The following is a 16616-nucleotide window of genomic DNA, read 5'->3' as shown; positions in this document are numbered from 1 at the left end:
TCTCCATCACTCCCCCGGGGAGGCGCTGCCCACAGGGCCTTCCAGGGAAGCCCATCCCGCTTCCCCCATCCCTTCTGGTTGATGTTTTTTTTAATCACTCTTCTACCGACTTCCCCCATCACCCTGCCCCCCTCCCCAAAGATATCTCTGCCTTGACGCACAGCATCTCCTCAGCTTCCAGACTCTTCCTGGTGGGAGAACCACAGAGGCTTGGGGGCAGAGAAGGGGACTGGGGGGTGAAGCAGGGGGTGAGGGCCTGGATCCCCCTGCCTGGGCCCGGGAGAGCTGCGCCGGTGAAGAGACAGTGTCTGGGAGTGCAGGTGCCCCTGGGGTAGGCAGGGGCCTCCCTGCGTTCTAGCTCAGTTCCCAGCAGTAGGAAACCCATAGAAAAGCGATCTGGGGGGGTGGGTCCTGCCTCCCCTCAGCTTGGGGCTGGGAGCCTCCCACACAGTCTCGGGGAGAGCAGGAAGGGAAGTGTTAGGGAGTGGGCTACGGGAACAGCCCTGCCCCAGCTCTGCAGGGTCCGGGCTCCCTAGTCCCCTTCACTGCCCTCAGGAGGTCTCTGTGGTTCTGCCACGAAAAGTTTGGAAGCTGGGGTGCTGCGTATCAGGGCAGAAGAAATATCTTTTGTGGGGGTGACGGGGTGATGGGGGAAGTCAGTAGGAAGAGTGATAAAGAAAAACATCAACGAGAAGGGTTGGATGAACCGGGTGTGGCTTCCCTGGAAGGCCTCATGGGCAGCTCCCCCCGGGGAGGGGGGTGGTGATGGAGAGCTGGCCCCAGACAAGCCGCAGCTGGTCTTGGCCTCTATCCAGGCCCTTGCCCAGCTCCCGTAGATCTTGTCCATGTGACATCATCTCCAATCTCAACTTCCCCATCTTTAAACCAGGGATGATAGTAATCGCTACCTCCCAGAACCGTTGAGGGTACTAAATGAGATATGTGTAAAGTGCAAAGCAGGTAGGAAGGGACCTGGCTCAGAGTAAATGCTCAACAGATAGCGTTCATTCATCCATCCATCCATCCCTCCCTCCCTCCATCCATCCATTCATTCATTCAGTATCTACTATATCCCAGGCACTCTTCTACGGGCATAGGATACATCCGCACACAAAATGGGCAAAATGCCCTGTCCTTCTGGGGCTTGCGTCCTTCCCAGGGTGGCAAACGGAGAGGAAACAATCGACAATAAATAAACAGGATATACAATGAAATGAAACAGTACCGTAGAAGGTTGAAGGACTCGGGGGGGAGGGGGGGGAGAAAAAGGACAGTAGAGTGGTTACTTTTCTCTCCAGAATTTGGATAACTTCGCTCTTATTCATGCCTCCCTTCTAAGGAGGAGGGATAAACCTCTTTTGCCCCAGGGCCAGCCCGGCCAGGGGCTTTGCCTACTCCTGTCACTGCTGCATCCCAAGTGAGGGACGGTGACTAGGTTCCAGGACTAATTCTCTCCTTTGTTCCTTTAGCCAACAAATATTTACTGAACACCTGATCTCGGAAGGCTCCATGTGAGTCAGAACTGTCCTGGGGAGGAGGGGGCTGCGTGTGAATAATCTAGGTGAGAAAGTGACCCGGGTCGCTGGCGGGGACAAGCGGGTCTGTGTGCCCTGCATGGTGCCCTACAATCTCTGTGTCCTGCCCCACTGGATTCGGGGGGCTGTTCCCTCTCGCCTTGCTTTGGCTGTTTTCTGCCAGGAAGCTGATGGACTGTCCCTACCTTAGTGTTAAGGGGAGACAGTTCTCTGTGTCTGAGGGGGAGGAGACATTTTCTGAGTTGATCCTTGAGCAAAGTCAAGGCCAGAGAGCCCCATTCCCCTGCCCTCAGCAGTGAGGAGGGATGCTGTGACCATCTGTCCAGTCGTGTGCCCGGCCTGGGACACGTGGCCGTCTCCCCGCCCCTACAGTGAGGCCTCGGCTGCCCTTACAGGGAGGCTGGCCTCACCCCGGCAGCGCAGTGCAGGGGAGAGAGGCCCCTTGCGGCTGTGACCATGGCATCCTGCTGCAGACCCCAAGGCCTTGGGGGAAAGGGAGTAGCTCCACCATCGCTGGGGCTGCCTTCTCAACCGCGGAGGAGGAGAGACCCAGGTCTGAGGGAGGAGGCTTGGCCACATGGCTAGGAACCCCAGGCCGTGTGTATCTGACCGCAGAAGCAGACGCTCCGCCTTGGGGTCTGGAGCTGGGAACAGGCCGTTCTCCCCACAATCACCGCTCACATGGACCTGCGCCCAGCCCCCTCAGCTGCTGAGTCATGCTCCCCGGGGTTCAGGGAGGCGCCGGTCCAAAGCCGGGCTGAGTCATTCGATGATGAATTGTGGAATTCTTATTCAGGCTGTCACCGCAGCAGTGGTGGGCCCTGACCCCCACCCCCTGCTTCCCCACCAAGCCACTCAAAACATTCTCTCCTCAGCTCTCTTTTCTTCTCCATCTTGCTCCCCCACCCCGGCCAGTGAGCACCAGACAGTGGGATGCTCATAAGTATCTCTGAGTTTCCCTTCCTGTGTCTAGATTCCAGACCTGTTATAGGGACAAGGGCCTGGTCTGTGAGCTTAGGAAAGAACCTCCGATCTCATTCCATTCAGCTGTCATTGATGAATGCAGGAAGAGGGACATAGGTTCGGGAGTCAGGGCTGGTTGGAGTCAGAATCCAAATCTACTTATAACAAGCAAACCTCACCATCTTCAGTGTCCCTGTCTGTCAAATCATGTTAACGATTCCTACTTTGTAGGAGTTGAGGCTTCTGGAAGCCGATGGGTAGGAAGCACAGGTAGGGGGGCGCTCTGTAACTGCTATTCTATCTGTATTCGATGGGGAGGCCAGAAGTTGTGCGGGTTAAGCTCCTTCCCCTTCTGGCTCGGCAGAGCTGGTGGCAAGGGGGCAGGAGTACCTCGAGGGGCTCTGGACACTGGGTCAGAGTGGGTGGGGTTGGCTAGTAAGCAGACAATCCTAGAGCGCCAATACCTCCCAGCCCTGTAGGGCCCACCGTGCATGCTGGAAGGTGCCCACAGATGCCTGTTTGGTTCCTCCAAACCAGAAACAAGCAGAGACTGGTGGTGGGCACAGCCACCCTGACCTGGGCCCCTCGCCCACCTCCCCCTACCCCACCCCTTCATTCAATTGTACCCCACCTGAGTGTGCCCACATGCAGGTCTGCCGAGCCAGGTCACCTGCTGGCTCCCACCAAGGGTTAGCCTGGAAGATCCACATCTCTGCCCAGAGGCCCCCTCTGTCTACAGGCAGGAGTTGGGGGGGACTGAGGGGGACAACAGATGGTGACTGTGGGTCACCCTGCTCCTGTAGTGTCCCCCAAGGACTGTGTGTTGGCATCTTTGGAGCTACAGCAGGGGAAGTCATGATATCTGGGCCCTTTGCTCTCTGGTGTTGACTGTTCCCCACGGCCACGAATCCATCTAACAGAAGGGTCACGTTTTTTCAAAAGAATTTATTAAGAAACAGGAGAAAGATAGGAAGTACACGAAAGAATGAAAGCTTCCCACGCAGATTCTTCAGCCCAAGGCAACTAAGAAAACTTTGCTGGGCTGACACCATGGGTACCGAGGTCCCGATTCTGTTTTCAACCCCGTCTCTCTTGGCTGCTAAGCCAACCAGTTCAGACTTTCTCCGGAGACAAGTCAGGTTGTCTTCCCAAATCTCCCCCAAACTCCTTCTTAATCGCCTCTTTATATAAAGACCCTTCTCTACCTGGTCCTGAAGGCTCCTCACCTGGGGCTTCAGGTGAGGTCCTGCCTTGATCCCACTGTACCTACTCCACTCTCCTATCAAAGGCCATCCGTGGTCCCTGGAAAACCTATTTTTGCTCCTGTCCTGACCCATTTAATTAAATTATATTCACGAACCAGTTGGGCAGGCTGGTTCTGCTATCTTTAGTCAAGTTACCTATTTTCCTAAGTCTGCATCTGAACTTGACTTTTCTCCTGCTAGGAACATCTTCTTGAACACACCCTGGCAGCTCTCTGCCCCAGCTAGTCCAAAACCACTCCCTCCCCACCGCCCGAAGTGGACCTCTGTGCCCTGTCCAATCTCCCATTTCATTTGCAGGATAACTATAATCGTCAGCTGCCCTGTCACAGACAGATGGTCAAACACCTTGTCCTTGGCACCCACCTATCGAATCCTGCCCAGCCCAGATCACCAACTTCACCCATTTCCTTGGAAGGTTTCTGACTTCCCTCTCAGACCTCTACCCTTCTGGAATTCTATCTCTGTAACATGTATTAGAATGACATGGCTTTACAGATACAGTAATAACAAGATTACAATGACAGGAGAGCTAGTCCCTCCCAAATTATAGTTCCTCTAAATTATCAAAAGATCGGGCCATGCTTGCCATTTTGAACTTTTCCTAAGTGTCTATGGTTATCAGTCCTTCATTGGCACAGGCTGGTTCTCACCTGGCTTTCAGAACAGCACTGAGTCTTAGCAAGCTGGCCTTTGGTCCCTTCTGCTCCTACAGTTACACATATGGCTTCTTCAAATAACTGCTACAAAGCAAAACAAAACACCTCCTCCAAAGGAGAAACAGGTAACAATGCTACCCGGACCTTCTTGAGCTTAACCTCACAATATGTGCGTATAACACCCCCACGCAGGCTTACGCCAATGGAAGAGTTTGTGTTAGGTCAGCACAGGTCAGCTAAGCTTGTTCCGAACCCATACCTCGGATTTGAGCACTTCTCCGTGCTTCTCACCCAGTACTCACAAACAACCCCGAGAGGTGGGCATGGTGCCTACTGTGATCCCCGTTTTACTGATGTACTAACTGAGGTTCAGAGAGGTTAGGAAGCTAGCCAAGATCACACAGCTATTTCGTGGAGGAGCCAGAGGTCTTTGGTACCAGGTCTCTGCTACCTCATTCCCTTCCCTTTATTAGACACAAAGACTATGGAAGAGGTTTTCTACTCCCTCTCTCTACCCGAATGGCATGCTTCTTTCACCGGTATACGCACAACTTGGAAAGTTCCAAACACAAAATGGAATGATTGATCAAGTTAACTGTCATAGTCAAATGTGGGTGTGGGTGTGTGTGTGGGGGGGTTGTATCTTTCAGGATGTTCCTGATTTCTTAACATCTGTAGTTTAACCAAGAACTTTCTCGCCGTGCTGTGTAAGATCCCTAAATCACAGTTAAGGTGCTGGAGATTTTACCCCCAAATTATGCTCAATGCTGTACTTTCCTTCTGTTTCACCTTTTGCCAGTGTTCCATGCCTTGCTACCCCTGCCCTTCAATGAGGAGAAGTTAGTACTTGGTCAATCTTCCAATGCCCGGCCTCCCAGGATCCCTACAGCTTCCTGGAAAGTCATGTGGTCCCTATAGCTCTGAAGCATCTATGGGATTCTCTTCTTGCAGCCAAGTGATATTCCCATGGTTCCCATGCAGCTCTGCAAAACTGTTTTTCTAACCCAAAGGTATAGGATCCCTTAGAGCCTATGACTCACCAGGTCCCCCTTCACACACAAGCAAGAACCCCAGTCTCATCTCTTTTGTGACTCAGCTGGGCCACCCCCTGGGAGGCATATGGTGGCCTGTGTCCACAGTGCCCCCTACCAGAGATTTCCCACAAGCCAAGGTTTTGGACAACTTGATTAGCTGGGGCTTGGACATCTGAGGTGGGAAACCTCTGGAAAGTCTTATTGCTGTCTCGTGCTTTTTCTAGATACTAATTCTTTTCACAGACGTTCATTGAGCACCTACTATGAGCCATCACTGTGCTCTCTGCAAAGAGAGCTGCAAGGAAGAGAAGACATTGTCCCCACCCCCACACAACTCACCGGATACTAGTTGGTTCCCTAGAAACACCACTTGGTCTGAATTAGTTGGTGAATTCAGCAAGACCTTCCCTTGCCTTGTGGACACTCCACAATGATCTGATCACCCCGGAGGACTCCCTGACCTCTGCATACCTCCCCAGGGCAGGGGCAGGTTCCTTGGTCAGTCACCAGGCAGGGCCCCCCCTCTGATGGCCCTTCCTCCCTGCCGGGGGCCCCGGCCAACTGGGAATTCTCCTCCAGACTCCTGCCTCTCCTTCAAACAGCCAGTCTCATTTGCTCTAACTGACACATTCATTTGCAAATCCAATAGCTATTCTCGAATATCATTTATAGAGGTGTATGTTTTTGAAGGAAATATTCAAGCATACATGTTATTTAATGGTCAATTATAACTGAAGTAGAAATGTGCATATATGAGAAACAGCACGAAAGGACCAGAACCCAGTCTCCCAAATCACTATTTACAAATGTTGAACCTATTTCCACTCGATAACTATTCAGACATAATTTTACCTTGTGGCTATCATGATGTGATCATAATTCCAAATTCTCTCTCTCTCTCTCTTTTTTTTTTTGCTATGATTGCATCACATAGCATCATATTCTTCAAAATAGTTTTCATAGTTGTCATATGTGAAGGTAATAGCTCATGGTCCTAATAGACCACAATCTACTTGGCTGTCCCCCACAGCCAAGCAGTTTCCAGTCGATGACTGTGATATAGGAGTGGCCACAAATATCTCTGTGCAAATACTTTCTTTCTTTTGAATTATTTTCCCAGAATGTATTCCCCAAAGTGAGATAACTTAGTCTTATAGTCATTTCTTTCTACCTTTGTCAAGTATTGCCAAACGGCTCTCCAAAAAGCAGCGTTCCATAGCGCTGGGAGTCTATCACCCCATGACAAAACTTTTCAATGTATTTTTGGCGAATGCAAGGGGTTGGCTTTATTTGATAGTCTCCTCGTGCTGGCCTGTTTGTGTTTCCTCCTGGGGGCCAGCCTGTTGGGTCTTTTGAACCAAGTACATCTCTTGGTCACTGTTTCTACAGGAGGCTCAGCTCTTACTCAGACCAATTCTGCATAGTTTCCTCCTCTTAACTGGTTTCCCTTTCATCTTTCATTATTTTTTGCTACACAAACGTTTGAAGTTTTTATATAATTGAATTTGTCTGCCTGACATTGACGATTTCCCCTATCACTTCAACGAACAAACAATGACCTCTTTAGAAAAGGGGTTTCTTTTCCCCACTCCGAATGCCCTGCACTTTCCCTCCGGACTTGTCCAAAATCCCTCTGGTTCCCATGAACATTCCCTTGTCCGCGATCCCTACATTAAATTCCCTTTGGTCCTCATGCGACTGCTCCTGGCTCAACATGTCCATGGCCCATGCAAGAGACCTGCGGTCCCGGCTCACCTCCAGCGGAATCCTTCCCTGCGGATTTCATTCCTCCATCCAGCCCAGCCCCACTACTGACTTCTCAGGTTTTCCAGCTGCTTTGGACCCAGAGTCCCACACCTGGCCTCCACAGTTAGGGTGAGGTTGTTGTCCTCAGCAACAATGGCCTACCTGAGGGCAAATCCCTTCACCCTTTAGTTCAGCCAAATGAAGGCCAGATTTTCTCTGTACTTTGCTGGGGGACACTATGACCCGAGGAGCCTCTACTTCCCGGCTGTGGCCATGTCAAAATCTGAGGCCTCATGCGACCTGGCCTATCTCCCTGTTCCAATCTGAGGGGAAGCTGGGTTCTCAGCTCTCTTCCAGAAGGCACATGCCTGACATACCTGAGCCCTTCTTGGCTCCGGGGATTCCTTCTGCCAAAGCTCCCCGACCCCCCTCTCTCCCCCAAAACACACTCAGACTCTCCCTGGGCCATTCCATCGGGAATGGTTTCGAAGAACACTTAACGAATTTCAGAAACCTGATCTATAAGGGCAGTGGCGACGAGGCAGTCACCCACAAAAGCAGGAGGCACGGAGGCGCCCTCCTCCTCTGCTTCTGAGAGCTGGGGTCACAACACCGCCCTTGGTCCCATCCCTGCACCCCCGACGAGGGGGTTAGCAGTTTGGCACTTCACATTGAAAGGTTGCCAGGCCCTGCCCTCCGGGAAAATTGCCCTCAGCCACCACATCCCATGGCCAACTCGCCTCCCTTGTCCCTCCCTGCAGCCCTCCCCCCTCCCCTCCCCTCCCCTCCCCGAGTCCCTCCCCAGTCCTAGCCCTTTAACTATCAGGAGGGCGGACCCGAAAGACGTGGATGGTCCCATTACTGAGGGACACAACCAGGTGCCTGCCGTCCACCATGGTGGTCACCCTGGGCTTTTCCAGGCCATGATAGGCTGTCAGGAAGTCGCCGAGCAGTGACCCCTTTGGATCCAGGATCACCACCTTGTTGACCTCGCGAAGGGTCAGAAAGATGTAGCCTTTCTTATCCACAGACACAGAGCCTGGCTGGCAGCCGTGCAGGCCCGGCCCCCGGTACTCCCCGATCACCTGACCCAGCCCATCACAGACCACCACGCTATTCTGCTGCCAATCGGACCCCACAAAATTGCCTTGGGGGCTGGCGGTCAGGAACACCAGCGCCCGCAGGCCCCTGTTGGCCTTGCCCCCCGGGATGAACCGGGTGGCCAGGCTGCCTTCCATGTTGTACACCTCCACGTGGCCCGACACGCTGACGGCCACCCGGTCCCCGCTCGGCATCGCGGCCACGGCATGGCTAGCCTGGGAGAGGCTCAGGGCCCGGCGCCACTGCACCTCGCCGTCGGGGCTGATGAGGTAGAGCCTCGCGCCCGCCGAGAAGGCCACAGCCCCCTGCAGGGCGGCCACGCTGCAAGGGGAGCAGCCCTCGGGGACAGGCACCGCGCCCCGGTAGTCACCACTGAGGGAGAAGCGCTTCAGTGCCCTGTTCTGCTCGTCGGCCACCAGAATCTCCCGGGGGCCGAAGGGACAGAGCCCTGTGATCCGAGGAGACCGCTTGTCTCCAGGCATCCGTGTGGGGAAACTGCAGGAAAAAATGGGCCTGGGGAGGAGGCCGGAGCCCTCCAGGTTTAGCCCAGGTGCTGGGCTGGGCTCCCGGGAAATTGACTTGAGCCTGCCTTTGAACTTCCTCTTCTTGTTGGATCTGCTGCCCCTCGGGGTCTGGGCTCCTTCATCTTCTAGGGGTGTCTGGGCTCTGCCCTCTTTTGGGGTCTGGGCTCCATCTTCCTGGGGTGTCTGGGCTCTGTCCTCCTTCGGAGTCTGGGCTCCATCTTCCTGGGGTGTCTGGGCTCTGTCCTCCTTTGGGGTGTAAGCTCCATCCCTGCTCTGGGGCTGGATTCCACCTTGTCTCTCGGACTTCGCTCCATCCTGTGTGCGGTTCTGAGCCTCATCCCCTCCCTGGCTTCCCGCTTCATCTTTCCCACAGTCCTTCTGGAGCTGGGGCTCGTCAAAGGAGAGCCGTAGCAGGGGGCAGTTCTTGTCCAGGAGCCCAGGATGGAGCTCCAGCTGGGGCAGCAGGCAGGGGGCCGGCCCAGGCATCCGGGGGCAACCCTGCAGCTGCCGGAGCCTCTGGGCAATCGCCCCTTCCAGCGAGAGTATCTCCGCCTCGCGGCCCAGGCTGAGCACCCGACGGGCGAAGGCGGCCGCTGCCCTGGCCACCTGCTCCCGGCTCTCCAGCTCCCCCAGTCTCTCCCGGGCGGCCTCCTCGGCAGCCTCCACGTGGGCCCGTAGCTGCCCCAGCACCTCCTGCTTCTGGGCCAGGAGGGCCCGGAGGACCCCCTCAGTCACCTCCTCCACCTGGGTCCCCACTTTAGCCGCCTGCTCCCGCAGCCGGGCCAAGGCTTCCTTTTCCACCGTCCGGGCGGCCTCGAGCTCGGCCAAGCTGTTGTCCACACCAGCCAGCAGGTCCTCCAGGCCGGGCCTCCGGGCACGCACGGCCTCGGCCAGTGGCAGGCACGGGTGGTCCAGGTGGGGGTCCAGGCGGCACTCACGGCACAGCAGCTGGGAGCAGGGCTGGCACAGGAAGCGCAGGGCCTCCCCGGGGTGCTGGGGGCACTGGGCCGCCTGGCGCTCCCGGGCCTCCTCGTCGTACCAGCCCGCCCTGTAGCCCACCAGGTCCACCACCCGGTGGTTGTGGGTCTGCCGGGTACAGCGGTGGCCGTCGGCACATGCCTGGCACAGGTCATCCGCGCAGTCCAGGCACCGGGCCGTGGCCGGGCCCCCGGTGCCCGCCCCCCCGACCAGGGGACACAGCGCACAGGCAGGCTTCCCCGCGCGCAGGTCTCCGCCAGCCCGGGCTCTCACCAGATCCAGGAGCCCATTGACGAAGAAGTTGGTCTTGAAGGCGGCCACGCCCGCGGGCGGCAAGGGCACGGTCTCGCGGCACTCGGGGCAGCGGAGGTGGCCGCCGTCGGCCAGCTGGGCCAGGCAGCCTTGGCAATAGGTGTGCAGGCAGGGCAACGTTTTGGGCGCGCGGAGCTGCTCCAGGCATATTTTACAGGCCAGGAAATCGCTGCTCAGGGCTTCCAGGAGAGAGGGCGAGGATCCCTGGGAAACCATGCTGCAAGGGAGCGGTCGGGGTCAGAGTGCAGAGAGGGGCCTCCCCCGCGGCCCCTCCAGCCTGCCATCCTGCCTCTCCGCCCCCCCCGCCCCCAATCCTCAAGCCCCTCCAGGTCTGGGGATCTCACCTGAATGGCCAGGAAATCTTCTTCTGGTCTCCCAGGGCCTGTGGCCGCTTGCTCTTAAACTACGTAGCCGCCCGGCTCTGTGCATACATTCAGCGAAGAGGCAAAAAGTAACCGCCTGGTGCCTAGTACTGTGAGAAAGGACCCGACCAAGAAGCCCAGCCTTAGGGAGCGGACAGGGTAATGATTAGCACCCCGGGGTTGGCGGGCCTGTAGCAAGTGTGATTTGAGGCCTGTGTGAGGAGTGCTGAGGTCCAGCCGGGGGGCAGGTGCTGGGGTGGGGGCAGGCAGAGAAGGGACGCAGGGGAGGGTCCAGGTGGGCAGAATCACCTTGACTCCTGGCAGCTTGGGCAGGAAAAGGGGGCCACAGTTCCTGCAGCCCCCCACACGGGTCTTCTTCTAGACCCTGGGAGCAGCATCAGGGGTGGTGTGGGCCCTACTTCCTGCCAGACTAACTCAGTAGGGGTTCTGGAGCAGAAGGAAGGAAGGCTGTGGGGAGGGGGCTGCCCTGCTGTCCTTCCAGCTGCTAGACCTGGGGGTCACCAGGCCCCGTGCCTCATCGCCTAGAGGCCTTTCTGCCTGTCCGGCTGCAAGGGGCCTCCGCTTTCCTAGAAGCCTCAGAGTTGTGTGCATCCATCTGTGACTCCCCCCCACCCCAGATGCCAGCATAGTGGCAAAATCCTCCAGGAAGAGACTGGCTGTGGGAGGGGGGTCCCCCCAAACTTCTGGGGAGTGGGGGCCGGAAGGAGAGGCCACAGAGTGAGAGGGGGCTCTTTCCCAGGGCAGGTCAAGCCTCTGGTCCCAGAGTGGGGCGAGGTGGGGTGCTCCCGCCCACCCTCTCCTCTCCTCCCGCCTTCCGGGTCCCTCCCCTCCCCCTCCCTCTTCCTCCCGCTTCCTTCCCCCCACTCCCTCCAGCTCAGCTCCTCCTTCATCTGCCCTCCCCGGCCCTCCTTACCAAGCCTGAGCTGACCTTGGGCTCCAGGACGGGGAGTGGGAGTCCCCCCCGAGGCCTGGACGCGGCTGAGGCTGGGTGCCTGAGAGAGAAACAAAACTGAAACTAATGGTACTTCAGCAACTTCCGTCCCCAGCCCGGGACACCGACTTGCTCGGCCTCAGGCCCCGCCTTCTTCCCTACCCCAGCCTGGACCTCTTCCTCGGGAGGGGGGGCCTCCACCCCTGGTCGCGGGGCCCCTCCTGCAGGCCCCCGGGGGGCTCGGTGGGCCTCCCCGGGTTGGCCTGTCCGGATCTAGTGTCGGATCCGCTCAGCCAGCCAAGTGTGTTTGTCGCGCACACGCAGAGGAACGGCCTGAGGACACTTCCTCTGAGGGGGGACATTAGAGATCCTCCGTGATCCAGAGCCGAGTCCTGGGGCCAGGTCTCCCGGTGAAGCAGCGTAGCTCCAAAGCCAGTCCTAGGTGGGGCCCTGCATGCCACAGACCTTTGCTGAGCCTGGGGAGAGGCGTGGCAACCAGATGAGGAGCTTTGGAACTGGCTTAGGGAAGGCTTCCTGGAGGAGGCATCGCTTGAGATGAGTTTGAAGAGCACACAGGAGTTTGGGAGGAAGAACGTTCTGGGAATCGGGAACAGCAAGTCCGTGGGTATAGAGGAATGAAATACCCCAACCCTTCCCAGTGGCTCTAAGTGATTTGGGATGGTTTATGGGAAGCGGACATGTGTGAGGGGCAGCAGATGAGGTTATAGAGGGAGGCAGTGGCCAGATCGCAGGGGACCTTATGTTCTCCATGAAGGAGTCTGAGTTTTATCCAAAAAGTCAAAAGAGACCAGTGAAGGATATTTCCCCCGATATCTTATGAAAAATCTGAAGCGCAGAAAAAGTGGAAGGAATTGCCACAAACACTAATATACCTACCACTTAGGTTCTACAGTTAAGATACGATGGTTGATTTATTCGCCATCTATCCGTGTATGCACCGCTCTGTTCACAGTGACCCCGGGAGAGCTCACTGTGGCAGCAGGGTCCAGGGAGAAAGTGGAGGGGTCTGAGCTGACACGTGGCCGCAGGACAGAGAGGAGGGTGGAGGATGGGATCCTTATTTGGGAGCTATCATTGAAGGCCACGAAGCCAGCCACAGCGCTGGTGATGGGCGCTGGGGAGGGAGGCGAAGGAAGGAGCGCAGGCTTTGCAGGTCTGGAGGTCAGAAGGGAGGGTGGGGCTGGCGACACCCAGGCTTGTAACCTCTCTATACTCCTCTGTGGTTTTGATGAGTCACTCAACAGTGCCCAAAGTGAGAAGAGCAGAGCTGAGATGGCACTATGGGGGACCAGACACTTAAGGGCCATGGGGGAGGGACTGGGGCGTGAAGGAGGCTGAGCAGTAGCGGTCAGAGAAGTCGGTGGAGATCCAAGAGAGGGACGATCACAGGTGCCACGCCGGGGAATGTTGCGCGTCCAGAAGGTGGAGGTGGTCCGTGAATGCTGCAGGCCAGACAGTCCAGCCAACAAAAGGACGTATTGGTACAGGGGTGTCCACAAATGTATGCACACACCTGCACATGCATATGGCCTCCATGTGTGCTTCTTTGTGCACGCTCAGGAACCATTTGCCAGACAGCATGCCATGCGCTATGGAGCGTACGGAGATAAACAGGATATATTCCTCGCCCAAGAGGAGTTTTCAATCTAACAGCGGAGGTGAGAGTTTTACATGTTGCAATAGCAGACAGCAAGGCAAATGCCAAAATGATCATCACAGTGGCTTCTTTTTATTGGGTATTTAGCATGAGCTTGGCACAGGGTGTCGAAAACACAACCTGGTTTAATCCTCACAATCACCTGTTGGCATAGGTACGTACGGTTATCGCCTCCACTTTACAGATGAGGAAGCTGAGTTACAGAGAGAATAAGTCCATCCGCCCAAGGTCGTAGCAAGTGCTATACCAACACGAGAGAGGGAGAGTGTGATTTCTCCCGGAAGGATGGTGGTGGTGTGGGAATCCGGAGGGCTTCATGGAAGAGGCAGCATTATCATGGCCGTCCTACCCTGCCTCGGCAAACATTGAACAGTTGCTTAAAGTGCCTACGGTGTGCAGCCAAGAAGACAGTTTCTTCCCCGGAGAGCAGACTCTTAAGCTAAGGGATAACTCACCTCCAGCCAAGTGATAAATGTTACCACAGAGACACACGTGGGAGTGGGGTGTGCAGATTCTCCCTATGCTGGGGGTTCCTCAAGATAACTCCGGGGTGGGCAGGCAGAACAAAATTAAAAATTACCTGCCTCGATTCCTAGAAGGTCTTAGGGGAACAAGTCATCATTTGTAGGATTTTCATTAAGCAAGTTTGAGCTTTGTTCTGTAGGTGCTTGGAGAGGGTGAGCTGAGCAAAGGTTTTTAATCTTATTTATGCAAATAATAAAGATCATCTAAAGTAAACTTTATTTTTTTTAAAGATTTTATTTATTTATTTGACAGAGAGAGAGAGAGACAGCGAGAAAGGGAACACAAGCAGGGCGAGTGGAAGAAGGAGAAGCAGGCTTCCCGCAGAGCAGGGAGCCCGATGTGGGGCTCAATCCTGGGACTCCAGGATCATGACCTGAGCCGAAGGCAGACGCTTAACTTCTGAGCCACTCAGGCGCCCCTAAAGTAAATTTTAAAACACTCCTAGCATCATTGTAACAAAATAACTTTTTTCCTGTGCTTATTTCCTTTGGTCTCTGTCCCTATGAATAGATTTTACCTCAATTGTATTCATAGTGTGCTTATACTTTTTGTTTACTTACATAACTTAATGTTATGTCAACATATTCTGTTGCTTTTTTTTTTAAAGGTTTACTTATTTATTTTGCGGGGGAGGGGCAGAGGCTGGACGCAGGGCTCTATCCCAGGACCCTGAGATCATGACCTAAGCTGAAACTGAGAGTTGGACACTTAACCGACTGAGCCATCCAGGTGCCCCAACATTTGCTGTGTTTCTATACATTCTTCATAGTTATTATTGTTAACGGCTGCATAAATTATATGCTGTAATTTACTTAACTATTTAGAAATATGCCGGTAAGCCAGCTTCCCCCCTTAGCAGATTCCATGATATAAATAATGATGTAAATATTCCCATCAGGGCTGATTTCATGCTACCAATAATTTAGCAACTGGCTGCAAAATTCCCCAAATTTAACAATGAGCTCTCAGGAGCCAGTCGTCTTTGGAAGCTTTTAGAATCTTCTCTTTGTCCCCCGTGTTCTGAATTTCACAGTGAGTACTGTCGTGCTGAGCATTTATTGGGTTCTTTCGGTCTCAAAGCACGTTTCCCTTCAGGTCTGGGAAATTCTCCTATGTTGGGGAGGATTCTCTCCCCTCCGATTTCTCTAATTTCTCCTCTGTTTCCCGCTCTGGAACTTCCACCGTTCAGATGCTGGACCTCCCAGAGGGGTCATCCAATTTTATCTTTTCTCTCATTTTCCATTTCTGTCTTTTTGACTACTTTCTGGGAGATTTCTTCAACTTAAGCCTTCTAACCATTGTGTTTTTCAAATTTGCTGTCACAGTTTTAATTCATGAGTATCCTATTTTTTTTTGTATCTGATTTTTACTGCATGGATCCAGGATCTTCTCCTACCTTTCTGAGGACATGAATGTATTGTTGTCACGTGCGTGTACGTGTGTGTGTGTGTGTGTGTGTTTCCTTCACTTTGGGTGGTTTCTGTTTACCCCCAAGTTACTGTTTCTTCTTTCCTTCCCTCCCCCACCTCTCCCTCCCTGCCCCTTCCCTCCCTCCCTCCCTTCCTTCCTTCCTCTCTTTCTCGGTGACTGTACTATTTATTATTTTAAATTTTATTTTATTTTATTTTTTAAAGATTTTATTTGTTTATTTGACAGAGAGACAGCAAGAGAGGGAACACAAGCAGGGGGAGTGGGAGAGGGAGAAGCAGGCTTCCTGCGGAGCAGGGAGCCCGATGCGGGGCTCGATCCCAGGACCCTGGGATCATGACCTGAGCCGAAGGCAGATGCCTTAACGACTGAGCCACCCAGGTGCCCCTATTATTTTATATTTTAAAATTAGCATTCTGAGATATAATTTACACACAGTAAAAATCACCTATTTAAGTGTATGGTTCAGTGAGTTTTGACAAATGTGTATCGTTAATAATTACCAACACAATCATATATAGTACAATAATATAAAAATAAGGAAATTGACATTGAGACAAAACCGTTAACCAGAGTGTAGACCTTATTCATTTTTCACTGTGTGTGTATGTGTGTGTGTTGTGTATAGTTATATGCAGTTTTATTACAAGTGCAGATGCATGTAACCACCAGCGTAATCAACATCCAGAACTGTCCCATCAACACAAAGAAACTCCCTTCCCCCACCCCTAACCCCTGGCAGCTGGTGAGCTGTTCCTCATCTCTATAATTTTGCCATTTCAAGAATGTAACATAAATAAAATCATAAACTATGAAACCTTTGGAGATCCACTCAAGTTTTTATACACACATCAATAGTTCATTCCTTTTATTACAGGATAATATTCCATTGCTTGGGAGTTCCCTAGTTTGTTTATCCATTCTCTTGTTGGAAGACATTCAGATTGTTTCTCGTTTGGGTTATTACAAATATAGCTACTATAACCATTTCTCCACTGGTTTTTATGTGAACCTAACTTTTTGTGTCTCTGAAATAAATGCTTAGAAGTATGAATTCTCAGTTGAGTGATAAGCATCTGTTTAACTTTACAAGAAACTGCCCAACTATTTTCCAGTGATTGTACCATTTTACCTTCCCATCAGGAATGTATGAGAGATTCCATTTCTCCACATCATCACCAGCATTTAGTATTGTCAGATTTCTTTATTTCAGTTCTAATAGGTGTGATATTTCACCATGGTTTTAGTTTGCATTTCCCTAATTGCTAATGACGTTGACCATCTTTTCAAATGCTTATCTAACCATCCATAGATCCTCTTCAGTGAAATATGTGTTCTTTTGCCAGTTTTTTAATTTGATTTTTTTTTTTAAAGAGGGAGAGAGATGGAGGGGAGGAAGGGAGGGGCAGAGGGAGAGGGAGAGAAAGAATCTCAAGCAGGCTCCATGCCCAGCACAGAGCCTGACGTGGGGCTCAATCTCACAACCGTGAGATCATGGCCTGAGCCAAAATCAAGAGTTAGATGCTTAACTGACTCAGTAATTTCTCAGCAGATTTC

The 16616-nt window shown here is 53.3% G+C and overlaps 1 protein-coding gene across 3 annotated transcripts; it reads right to left on the bottom strand.

The window, feature by feature from the left end:
* Positions 1–3423: 3423 nt before the first annotated feature.
* TRIM56 (tripartite motif containing 56) lies at positions 3424–11673 on the bottom strand. Of its 3 annotated transcripts, none has more exons than XM_034988545.1 (3): positions 11411–11673; positions 10459–10586; positions 3424–10331 (listed from the first exon to the last, which is right to left on the bottom strand). In XM_034988545.1, exon 3 carries the CDS (start codon positions 10328–10330, stop codon positions 8015–8017), a length of 2316 nt encoding a protein of 771 aa, XP_034844436.1. In that variant the 5' UTR covers position 10331; positions 10459–10586; positions 11411–11673; the 3' UTR covers positions 3424–8014. The 3 variants fall into 3 exon arrangements, with proteins under 3 accessions (XP_034844436.1, XP_034844438.1, XP_034844437.1); XM_034988547.1 differs by having other exon boundaries at positions 10459–10535; XM_034988546.1 differs by having other exon boundaries at positions 11426–11673.
* Between the last annotated feature and the right edge of the window lie 4943 nt (positions 11674–16616).

The sequence above is a fragment of the Mirounga leonina genome, unplaced genomic scaffold (assembly GCF_011800145.1).
Source record: "Mirounga leonina isolate KUSES-001 unplaced genomic scaffold, KU_Mleo_1.0 Mir_454, whole genome shotgun sequence".
Taxonomy (NCBI): Eukaryota; Metazoa; Chordata; class Mammalia; order Carnivora; family Phocidae; genus Mirounga; species Mirounga leonina.
Note: the sequence above shows the minus strand (reverse complement) of the source record. Positions and strands in the feature narration are given on the sequence as shown.